This window comes from Erpetoichthys calabaricus, chromosome 3 (assembly GCF_900747795.2).
Source record: "Erpetoichthys calabaricus chromosome 3, fErpCal1.3, whole genome shotgun sequence".
NCBI classification, from domain to species: Eukaryota; Metazoa; Chordata; class Cladistia; order Polypteriformes; family Polypteridae; genus Erpetoichthys; species Erpetoichthys calabaricus.
Window position 1 is genome coordinate 291,336,473 of NC_041396.2, and position 11,798 is coordinate 291,348,270.

General features: G+C 36.5%; 1 protein-coding gene across 2 annotated transcripts in view; it reads right to left on the reverse strand.

The window, feature by feature from the left end:
* Positions 1 to 11,539, reverse strand: part of LOC114649092 (collagen alpha-1(II) chain) — a 94,243-nt gene extending 82,704 nt beyond the window's left edge. The window contains exons 1-6 of one of the 2 annotated variants that reach the window (XM_028798524.2): positions 11,233 to 11,539; positions 5,559 to 5,765; positions 4,461 to 4,477; positions 2,836 to 2,868; positions 2,392 to 2,424; positions 2,250 to 2,303 (exon numbers count right to left, since the gene is read on the reverse strand). In XM_028798524.2, the coding sequence (XP_028654357.2) occupies positions 2,250 to 2,303; positions 2,392 to 2,424; positions 2,836 to 2,868; positions 4,461 to 4,477; positions 5,559 to 5,765; positions 11,233 to 11,326 (438 nt within the window). In that variant the 5' untranslated portion in view covers positions 11,327 to 11,539. The remainder of the gene's footprint in view (positions 1 to 2,249; positions 2,304 to 2,391; positions 2,425 to 2,835; positions 2,869 to 4,460; positions 4,478 to 5,558; positions 5,766 to 11,232) is intronic. The other variant, XM_028798523.2, reaches the window with a different exon arrangement.
* Between the last annotated feature and the right edge of the window lie 259 nt (positions 11,540 to 11,798).

Below are 11,798 nucleotides of genomic sequence, written 5' to 3' on the forward strand. Positions count from 1 at the left end.
CTGCTAGATTATGATACATGTGTTCCGAGATATTTCAGGTAAGGAAGAGCGAAGTTTCAAAGTTAGCAGCTAAGAAAGTTACACTTAACTAAGCATGGGGACTGTAGCATGACTTTGAAATATGGTGACAATGTTAAGAAAACCTTGAGTAAATGTGCAAATTTTAGTTTATGTTATAAAAAAAATCTTCATTGTGTGGATAATCCTGAATTAAGAAACATGCTGTAATCTGAGTGGCTAAGGGAATTGCATCTTTTTAGTAATAAAAAGCGTGGGCTTTTGCAGGACCTCATCCAGGCCTACAAAATTCTGGGTGAACCCTGGACACTCTTGAAGCTGCTGTGAAAAAGAGAATGATGGCAAAATTGGATGCCACCATGAAAAATACCCTCCAGGAGGCGCTCTCTTGGAACACTTTTAGCCATAGGCTCATTGAACAAGAGGGTTTGGGCTCTGGCCACTGTTATCAGGCAAGACAATTCTTCCACACGGTGTACTCATTAAGTTTATTTTTATTTCTTTATTTTCTTATCAAATGATTGATTAATTGGCTGTATTATCTGTCCTGTTAGTCTGTATTCTAATTTTTTTTTTGTTTTTGCTGCTGTATGCATCTGATTTTCCCCTTGGGATTAATATAGTTTATCTATTCTAATCTAATATAATTCATTCCACAGAATTCTTTCAACTAAACAGTTAATTACATATGTGAGGACGCCTAGTGGAAATTAAAGGGAAAAGCATTCAGGATAGACACCCAGAAATAATTCTATATAAGAATGGATTATGGGAATCCAGAAGAAACTAATTAGATATGCAGTTGATGAGGAGACATTGAAGACAAAAGTTTGAGAAATATTTACAAACCAATAAACCTGTAATATTATTAATAATAATAATAATTCTTTGCATTTATATAGCTCTTTTCTCACTACTCAAATGTTGGTACCACCCCAAACCACTCACTCCTCACCTGCATACTTGAGCAAAAATTCACAATTATGCAGAATCAATTACATAGAATCATGCATCAGCATTAAAATAGGATTGTCATGGGAAGACAAGAGTCCCCAGTAAAAAACCCCAAAAATATAGGAAGAACATACATCCATATCAGCTAGTAACTGAACTGAGGCCAAAATGCAATGAGGCCAAAGTGTTACCTGCTATGCCATCGTGTACTCCCACGTCACAACATACACGCTTCTTGTACACACAGCTAGTCAACAGGCATTATGCAATTGCATCTAATATAATGCATAAAGTAACATTGTAGTGAAAGGAAGGTAAATGGGGAAGATCCTGTTTAGGCAGATGGTCAGTGCTTATACTAACAACATACTGTTTCACTGAAGACTTCTAGAAATGTAAAAAGTTATTCCTTAATAGGTATCAATTCCAAAAATATTTTTATTGAATATGGAGGTCAAAGTTTATAGGGAGTAATACACATTTCCAAGTGTATGGAACAAATGGCAAGAATGAACCTGGGAAAAGATTCCAGTCAATTGCAGAACCTTTACATGCATTTCCCCACATTCACTTGTGCTAGGCCAGCTTAAAAATGAACAGTTAAGCTCATTAAGAAGGAAACATGGGGTACCTGAAGAAACATCTATGTGGACATGGGGAGAACACACAAACTCCATACAGACAGTGATCAGGGCTCTAGAGATGTGAGGCATATCACACTTTCAAAAAGGGTTTTTATTGATTATTCGTAGGTTTGAGAATGTTATGTATATGTGCAATTCTGTCCATTTATACATACCATACATATTTATATAGTTTAAATTTCACTATTTTTGAAGGTGTTTGGAAACATATTAAAATCATTATAAGATGTTATTAAATATATATATATGTGAATACATTTTACATTGCAATTTATTATGAGTGTGTAGTAGGGGCTAAGATGCCACTAACAAGGTAGAACCTTGGGCTAGGACTCTCATCAAACCTCAAAAACCCATTAGCAGCAGAAAAGGTGTTTCAGATCCCATTGACTATCTGGTGACTTCTGTGCATTTATGAAACACGGAAAAAGGTTATTCTATCAGTCATTGTATCAAAGTCAATTCATTCCTATTGTCCTTTTCCTTAAGCTACATTTTATTGTAATGCTGGTCTGTTTCAGTTATGTGCAATAAAAAATACAATTGAAAGCAAGATGCTTCTGCTTAAAGGCATTTTGGACACCTTGACTGAGTTTATTTCAAGGTGTTCAGACACAAAGGTGTGTGACTTACTTTTTCACCTTTGTCTCCTCTCTCTCCTCTTGGTCCTTGCTCTCCTGGAGGGCCCTATGTGAATCATAATAATGAAGAATTAGGGCTTAATGTTGAATAATAGAGAATGCACTGGTAAAGGATTGACGTCAATAAGGCTTACCATTGGACCACCGGGCCCCCTTGGTCCTACAACCTGAAAAAAAAAGAACAAAAGTTAGTAAATGGTTATTGACATGATAGGGAAGATGATGAAGGTCTTTATGTGAGAATGATGGGCAATATTTGGATCACTAAATAGAGGTAGCTGTTCTAAAATTGACGGATATGCCTTTGCTATTCTTCATGTTGTTTGCTGCTGTTTATAAGTATAAGCAATTTTGGCATTTTACCCTCTGCATTAAGAGGGCTGCTCTCTTTAATAATTTGTTTTATCTTCAAGACATTAGTAAATCACTATAAATGTTCCATGCTACTGTTTTGGATTTCGGGTTTTTACTGCCCTCAATTCGCTAAGAGGTCACTAGATCATGTTTGCTTTTTTTTCTTACAATGGTTTCATTTAAAAAAATCTTGTTTGGTGTATATACATAGAATATGCACTTACTTCAGTAATGTCACCTGGCTCACCCTTCTGTCCCTGTGTGACCAAAAACAGAGAAACAGATAATTGTATTACGTCAAACACAGCACTGTCCTGACACCATCAGCTTGGGATGCATGTCAGTGATTGTATTCATACATCAGACAAAGGAGAATATGAGTCAAACATATTTTTGTGTTCCTGGTTAGTTTAAAATTTGCATTTCTTAATGAAAACTAAAAATGAAAACTGTTATCCAACTTATGGTTCCACATATTTTATTTATAGTATCTATCAATGTATTTGATCATCTTTCACTAGCAATCATTTAAGCTGCACCAGCACTGAAGTCTGCTACAACACAAAGTGGGAAGCACCACCAACAGTTTAAAATTAGGAATTTAAAAAAGCCTACAGGGGGTTTTATCATTCTTAATTTAAACGGGATAAAAGGTAAATATTTAACAATAATAGCATATAATTTCATTGTCACAGGGAGCCCTACCTTATAATAATACAAATAACAATAGTAATACTACTACTACTAATAATAATACATTCTAAGCTTGCTTTTTCCATTAGAGGTGAAAGTGGGATCAGAGCCTATAACAGCAGCAATGGGCAAATGGCAGAAATGAACACTGAATGTAATACCAGTTTATCACTAGCATCATACACACATACTGGACTTATTCATGCAGGACCAGTGTAAATTCACCGGTCTACCTAAGAACAATTCACCTATTCACTGCTTGAGTGGTGTTTGCATGGTAAGACCTACACAAATGTGAGAGTGTGTAGACATCACACGGGTTCCTGGAACTGTAAAGCAGCAGTGCAAACAATGTGTTGTAATTAAAATAATAATGGTAATAAATAAAACAGGATCAGAATTTGGGAGGATGGTGGGACTATGTAGTGAACAGGCTACAAAAAGAAATAATGGATAATCCATTTTCTGAACACTGCTTTTTCCTGCCTTAGGATTGCAGAGTGTCTAAAAGTATTCTGGAAGAATTGGCCTCACTGACCATGCAGGACCATTACTGTGCCATTTTACAGACATCACTCAGACTAATCTGCAAGTGTTTAGAAGGGATCCACAGTACCAAGAAAGACCCATAACTGACATGACATGCAAACTCTTCACAGATTGTGACCTGTTGATAAATCCTGCCCAGATCCTCAGAAGTATAAGATAGTACCGCTAACCACTGTACCATCTATTGTAGCATAAGTAGTGATATAGTAGTCAGGGTCATCAAGACTTTACAAAAATTAAACTAAAACATGGAATGAAATTTGTATTCCAGCTCCCCTGATAATGTCAACATTATATGCTTGGACTGACAGGTTCAACTAGTTTTAAAATGAGACATAACTCTGTCTCTTCAAGACAGTATTAATCCCCTTGGTTGCTCGATTATACTAAACACTGCTGAAACTTTATACTAACAGTATGTTGTTTTAAAAAAGAGCTGTTAATTTAATTTCAGCATAAAAAAGGCATTCTATTAATAACATGCTTTATTATTATTTTATTTATTAATTTAAAAAAGACTGTAGTACAAGCGGGTTGTAATCGTTTAAAGTGAAAGGCCGCATGTTTCTTATGCTGAACAAGGTATTAAAATGGCTGGTTTCCTTACCTTTTGACCCGGCGACCCTGTGACCAGGAAAGACAGACAAAGAAAGAAAATTAATCCTGTGCATTTGTGTCACAAAGTCCACTTTGAAACCCAAGTTGTACCCCAACATGCCCAACACAAAGACCATGTGACCCAGCCTAGCCTGCCATTCCCCATGAAACCATACCCCCAAACCCCGCCATCTGGGGGCAACGTATGATGTTGCCACATGAGACACTGAGGACAACCTTAGCTGAGCTGTAAAGGCAGAAAGTCAAAGGCATGGTGTGAAAGGGGGAGACAGAAAATAAATGTCAGTGGGATGACTGGCACAGTAAGCAGTGGCCAAAAAAACATGAATTTGGTAAAAGTAAAAAAAATAATGATTGGCATGCTGTGCTGTTCTCTTAATTGAAGATATCAGGCTATTAGAGAATAATAAGCTAGCAAATACAAGTGATGAATTAAAAAACAGAAAAGTAGATAAGCTGAAGAAAGAAAAAAGGAAGCATTTAAAATAGGCAAGTGCATTTAAAGCAAAAAAGCATTCAGACACTCTGTTGTGTATAAGAACAGAACCATTTTCTGACAACAGGAAGAAAGCCTGACTCTAAAATGGATAAGGGTATCACTAATTGTTTTTATACATCCACTATGGTTTTAAATTCAGTCAATAGAAATGATCTATTAGCCAACTTGCTGTTGGCAGAAAATGGCTTCCCAAGTGCACTTCAAATTTCACATGAAGTCTTTTTCATTGTCCTTGTTCTTCTGGGTTTCATTTGGGACTAGTTATCACAAGAACTGTTCAAATTAGGACTGTGAAGATTAACTTTTGAAATGGTACCCTTTGAGGCAGGAATACAAAATTATTTGACAATCAGTAATTCTTGGACTTCTAATCTCACTCACTTGCTTTATGCTAAAGATGTGAGCCAAAGCCAATACATATTTAATTGAGATGCCCAGACAATGAAGTGAAATTGGAAGTGACTCTGAACAGTAACTGAGTCATGAATCATCTGGACTTGTTGTTAAAAACAAGACCAGCCATTCATAACTACTTGCAAAAGCAAAATCTGTAATTTATTTATGAAGAAGAAATAAATAAATTACGACCATCTCTGTCAGGTGCGTTAGCGCCGCACACAGGGCAACATTCTCCAAATGGAATCTCGGGGTTGGGGCAATCCTTTAGCTCCTCGCAGATGATCTCGTCACACAGAACAGTCCCGGTGTCACACACACAGATCCGACAGGGCTCAGGTTTCCATACATCCTTGTCCTTATAATTCTGCCCATCCTGAAGGCAGCTGCCTTCCTCCTCTGAGGAGGCCACAGCAGTTGAAGGAGGGAGGGAGGAAAGAAAAAAAGGTCATCACATCAGCAAAGGTTTCATACAAAACTATTATCATGACCCGCATCCCCCACACCCTGACTGTCTCAGTTTTTATACATAAGCGCACACTTTTACTCCTGATGAGTGACAAGCCAAGAAATTATATGGTGAGAACAGACGACTCATCTCCATGGATCTAAAGCCTTGTTTGTACTGTTAATATAAACATATGGTGACACAGGCACTCAACAGGGGCCAAAAAAAACAAACACCATTAAAATTCATGTCATTCATGAAACTCATTGCAAACAAAAATAAATCCTCTCAAGTTAGGTGCATCTCCGAGGATATTCCAAACGACTCGAGTGTTTTTCATTGCAAAACTAATTCCCACCACAAGGTGGCAGCGATGATCTTTTGAATAGAGGCCTTAAGTGCAAACCATTAATATGGGATGCAAGAAGCCTGCTTTCATTTGGTCTTATTTAAACTCCTTTTGGATATGTATTTGGCCTTCTGAGCCTATACAAAAAAATATGTATTTTGGTGCTTTTTATCACAAGAAACTCATCAAAAGGTGAATTGGCTGTAATATTGCTCTCATATGACATATAATTGGACGGATAGGTACAAAATGCCCTATTTATGATAAGCAGATACACAAGATGCAATAAATGATTGTTAGATTTCTATAGCGGTATCTAACAAGTTTAATAGAAGTCACTGTGCATTATACACACATAAATATGAAAAACAAGATGTCCTGTACACAGATATTCAAGACACTGTGGCTGATTTTAGGTTTCTGTATCTGTCTCTAACAAGGTTATCATTGTGCATGATAAGATAGACAATAAGAAATGAAATGCAAAATATTATAAGTGGACAGGCAAGGTGCAATATATAATTGTTAGATTTCTGCAGAGGTCTCTACCAATCTTAATAAAAAGTATTATGCATGATGCATAAATAGGTAGATAGCACATTTTGAGTTTTATATCTATAATATACCATATATATCTCTCTATCACACATAATTAAAGTTACCTCTGTATGATAGTTAGACAAAAATGTAAGCGACTGGATATTAGATTTATAGTTAAAAACACTGTAAACATTGTATTTCATATCTAAATAAAAAATAAAGATGAGTACTGGATGTTGTTAGTACTATTTTTATTAATTTTCTCAAATTTCCTTTGAGTAAATGAACACTAGTAGTAAAGAAATGAATATTCCACAGAGTGGTTCAGAAAACTAATAATATTTTTAACTTTGAAATATGATATATGGAGGTAAAATAGCTTTTATGCATAATGAAACAAGCTTTGTAGAAAACAGGCTTCATTCCATAAGATGGAGTATTACTTAACTGTTTGTAGTTGTAGGTTGATGGCTGGATAGATGTTATTTTATTATAGCACCTTTAATAAATTAAAAAAACATAAATGTGCCATATAAAACAACTATCTTTAGAGAAAATAAGATTAAGACCAAATGCTGAATGATACATATTGGTCAGAATAAAAGATCTCATTTGAAATGTGCAGTTTTATGGGGTCACTAGTGGACATATTTAAAATATTCTTATATAATGATGTAATAAAATTTCTTTTTTCCCCTTAATGATCTTCAAAAGGCTTTTTAAGGATACAGATATGAGAGAAGTACTGGGAGAGGAGTGTAGCTTTGAGAGGGTCTGTGCCTGCTCATGTTTACCTTGGTGGCCAGGTCCACCCTCACGGACCTTAGGATTTATGAATGACCTCTTTCTTAAAGAGACAGTCCTCAATTCACAGGGAGCTGCTTAAACAAACATTGGGGCTTTAAACCTCATCTGGAAACCATTGCACCCAAGCATGCCAGTCCAAATATTTCAAACAATGGAGAATGGACACCTTTCACTGGGCCCAGGAGCACCCTGGAGATCTAGGCTATTTATCCTGTGTACATTTTATAACTAGCCTAGTGGAATGTAGTTCAAAGATATTTCATGCCTTTCCCTTGGGCTTTTTAGTCTTGTCAAGTGTGTTTCATTTTATGAATTGACTATTACTGCAATTCACAAGATAGATATCTGTTTCTTGCAATTTGTGTTTGAATGGCTGCAGTGCAAGCATACCTGGAATAAAAGGGGACAGAAAGTAAATGATAAATGAATAAGTGGATCATCTATTAACAGCTTACATGCAATTGATGAAGAGCTCGTAACAATTTGATATGCCTGCATCAAAGTTCCAAACTTCAAAGTGTCACAAAAAAGAAATTGACACTTTCTCAAAATGAAACTACAAATCAAATCAAATGAAATGTGCTGTATTTAATCTTTATGAGTGCTGTAGCTGTGCGTAGTTAATACAACACATGCTTGCTTCCATAAAGCAGAATGTGAGAATATATGGATCTGTTTAAAACTAATTAATTGAAAATAATACTTTGCATGTTTTATGCTTTCAATTTAATTTTTTGATTATAAATATTTCAATCTCTAGCACTACTGGCACTGAAGCCCTTTGAGCCTGCTAGACTGAGCTTTACTTTAATAAAGCACCATTCACTTTATAGAGTTTCAGAAATTAAAAAAATGAGTTTACTGCATTTTGATTCTTATAACAGCATATCCTTATAATATTTTGGAATAATATTTGGCATTTCACACTTTGTTCCAACTCTGTCAAGTCTCAGTACAATAAAAAGCAGCTAAAACTTTTTTTTTCTTTTTTTCCATGAAGGAACTGCACTCATTTGAAAGCCATTATGAGAGCACTTTCTCTCTCTTTATCTTGTGCAGCCCTGTCTGTCTCTCCACATGTAGAAAACAGATGGAAACACTAAAACAGTCACATGGAGGCTCACTTTTGGCATGTCTCCACAAGCAGCTACCTTTTAGCATGCATTTCTGAAAATCGTGGAATGCTGCCCACCTGAACCACAAAAATACCTCAGTAGATATTGGTCTTTTTTAACACGTGTGCTTTATGTCTTAACCATCCACACGTGCCTCTATTTCTGTAATCATTTATGCATTTAGCAGAATTATTGTCAGTTTTTTTGATGCAGACAAGAGGTTTACATATAGAGTTTAATTCAGGTCGTCTGTACTCAGATTTAAGGCTTAGAATGTTTTTGTCTGATACGGTTTTCAGGATTTGGTTTTATTTTGTAAATATATATGTCCACTCATAAAAATAAAGGTGCCACAGTGGTTCTTCAAAGCGATCCCATAGGGGTAGAGGAACCATTTTTGGTTCCCTAAAGACCCATCCAGAAAGAACCTTTATTTATTTAACTCCGTACCAGTCTCCATACAATAAATAACCATGAATGGATGGTAATAGATCTGTGAAATACCAATGAGTCCTAATTTTAAGAGGACTCTTGTACCATACAATAACGCAGGCTAAGTTCAGGTTTTTTTGATCCGTTAGTGCCCTGCTAGGCAGCCTACCAAGCATTAAAAATTTAATTTTCCTGCATATTAGGAAGTTTTTCAAAGCATGAAGAACCAACTTCATATACAAAGATGCCTTCCCAGAATGAGATGGTGCTTTGTCAAGCAAAGGTTCTACAGGGAACTACACAGCCCAGTAAATAACTGTACAGTGCCATTAAAAAAACAGTATTTTTAAGAGTGTAGACCCCTTTTAATTGTGAGCTATACAAAGTTTCAAATACACAAATAACTATGAATACACTAACATAAGATTTTATTTTCTAACTTGATAATTTATATAAGGAAATATATAAATATAAAAATACTAACTTGGAGTACACAAGATTATGTATCATATAATTATACAATTGTGGCTCAACAAGAAACTTTTCTGTGTTTACAATGTTTTCTTGCTGGCATTTATAATTTTTGAGTCATAAAAAATAGGCTATTTTTAAACAAACTGTAAACTAGCACAACTATAACCTATCATATAGTGACTTCTATTATCATATTTATCAACTATTAACCTATTCGTATCTGTCTGTTTGTATAAACGGGTTAGAAGATGATCTTATTTATCATTAATGACACAAGTGCATTACACGATCTGGCTATCATGGAAAGCTAGTTAGAGACTAGCACACAGGTACTGTATCAGTCTGAAATCTGATGCATTTATCCTTAAATATAAATCTTTTTGTACCCATATATCTCCCATTATGGAGTTCAATTAAAAAAAACAATCAAGAGCGGTATCCGCTTAGCAGATCTGAGTCTACCCGCGTGTCATTAATCGATATATTAACTGGCAGACTTGCAACAATTTATGAAAAGTCCAGAATAGCAAACAAGACCCAACTCGTTTCGCTTGATGTAAAGTATTGCTTTTGAAGAGATCTCCCCTCGGGTAGCTTTTATTTCACATGTACGGAACTGTAAAAGTTCATCTTTTTTTTTTTTGTGGGGGGCGCGAGTGTCGGGAGTCCACACAGCAGGTGGCCTCGTTTCAAAGGGGGCGGCTGTGAGTTCTGATTCGCTGTCAAGCTCTATACTGGAATTCCAAGGTTAAAGGGCTCTACCTACAGCAGCTCTACAAACCATCCCAGCCAGCTAGACAAACAACGAAGACATCCGAAATAGCCCTCTAACAAACAGCACGATCCCCCAGCAATGAGTCCAGAAACTTTGGGAAGGCAAGACGCAGGTCCCCGCAAACAACCCCCCCTCTTCCACCCTTCCCCCCTCCCTAATCATCTGCAGTCTCCAGAAAATCTTAAAAAATCTTGGAGAGGTGGAATACCACGTTCTCACAAATATCTACGCCAAATTTACATAGCTTTTTCAATTTTTTATTTTTAAGGATAACGAATAGAGAAGGGTGAGAAAATGAAAAGTTTTCTTTTAAAGCTAACGCGTTGAAGATGACGGCGAGAGACTGGACTGGCAATTCATTAAGCAAATATTCATTAAGACATGGCAAAGTTAATAAATTATATCCGCATTTATAATATATAAAATAACAATGAGATATAATATGTGTCTCCGATTCTAAAATGTTTGATTTGGCAATATTTTCGACTTTTTTTTTAATTTTCTCTCAGACTTGGAATCAAATCGTATCAGTGTGGAAGAGTGAAATTTAGAAGCTCTAGAAATATTCGAACGAGGGTTAACCGCATATCCTTTTCAACGAAGTGGAGGACTGCCTCTCCGCCTGCATCAGTCTCTATTTCTGCACTCGCGATCCTGAAGTTCCTATTAACACCACAACGATAATGTAACCAGCAGTAGAACTTTCTTTAAGGTTAGATGAATCATGCAATGCACGTATAACGGTTTTTAAAATTCACGGTGAACGTTTCAGTGGCATGCCATCATATCACACACATGAATATGGCTCAATCAAATTTGCTTCTGCAACAGGTTCCAAAGGTATTCTCTCCGGCTGTAGAATTTCCCCGGGACGAGCTTTTTTTTATCATTTTGGTAACAAACAAAAGTTGTAAAAGGCAACTTACGAACATCTTCTTCCTGACATTTGACAACTGCTAAAAGAATGACTTGAGTCGCTGCAAAGAGCAGAAGAGTCCGTGAATCCACAAAGCTGAACATGTCTAAATATTAGACATGCAGGGCCTTTGAGGAGAAAAAGAAGGGCCGAACAAGACGAAGAAAGTTTTCCTCCAGTGCCTACCGAGCCTTCATACAGTCAACTATAAAGAAGACGATGGAGAATCCAGCACCGGGCCCCAGCAGAAACTCAGTACTATCCGCTGTAGGCCAGGCACCGCGGTTTTATGTCCACTGTGCCTTCAATGGCTCTTCGTATAAGCCCAAATAGTAGTCCACCCCCTGCCCCCAGTCGAGTTGAAATCTGAGATTGGCTTCCCTCCCCTGCTTTCTACTCGCCCCATTCCTTCTGACCCCTCCTTCTCCTATTCACTTGTAGCTCTGAGGGGGTACCAGCACCAAGAAAAGTCAAATCACTTTTTTTTTTAAACTTCTAATAACATCTCCTCTGCTTTTCTTTTCCTGGCTATAAACTTACTCGTCCTGTTCCGCAGATCCGCACTCTTCCTATTTA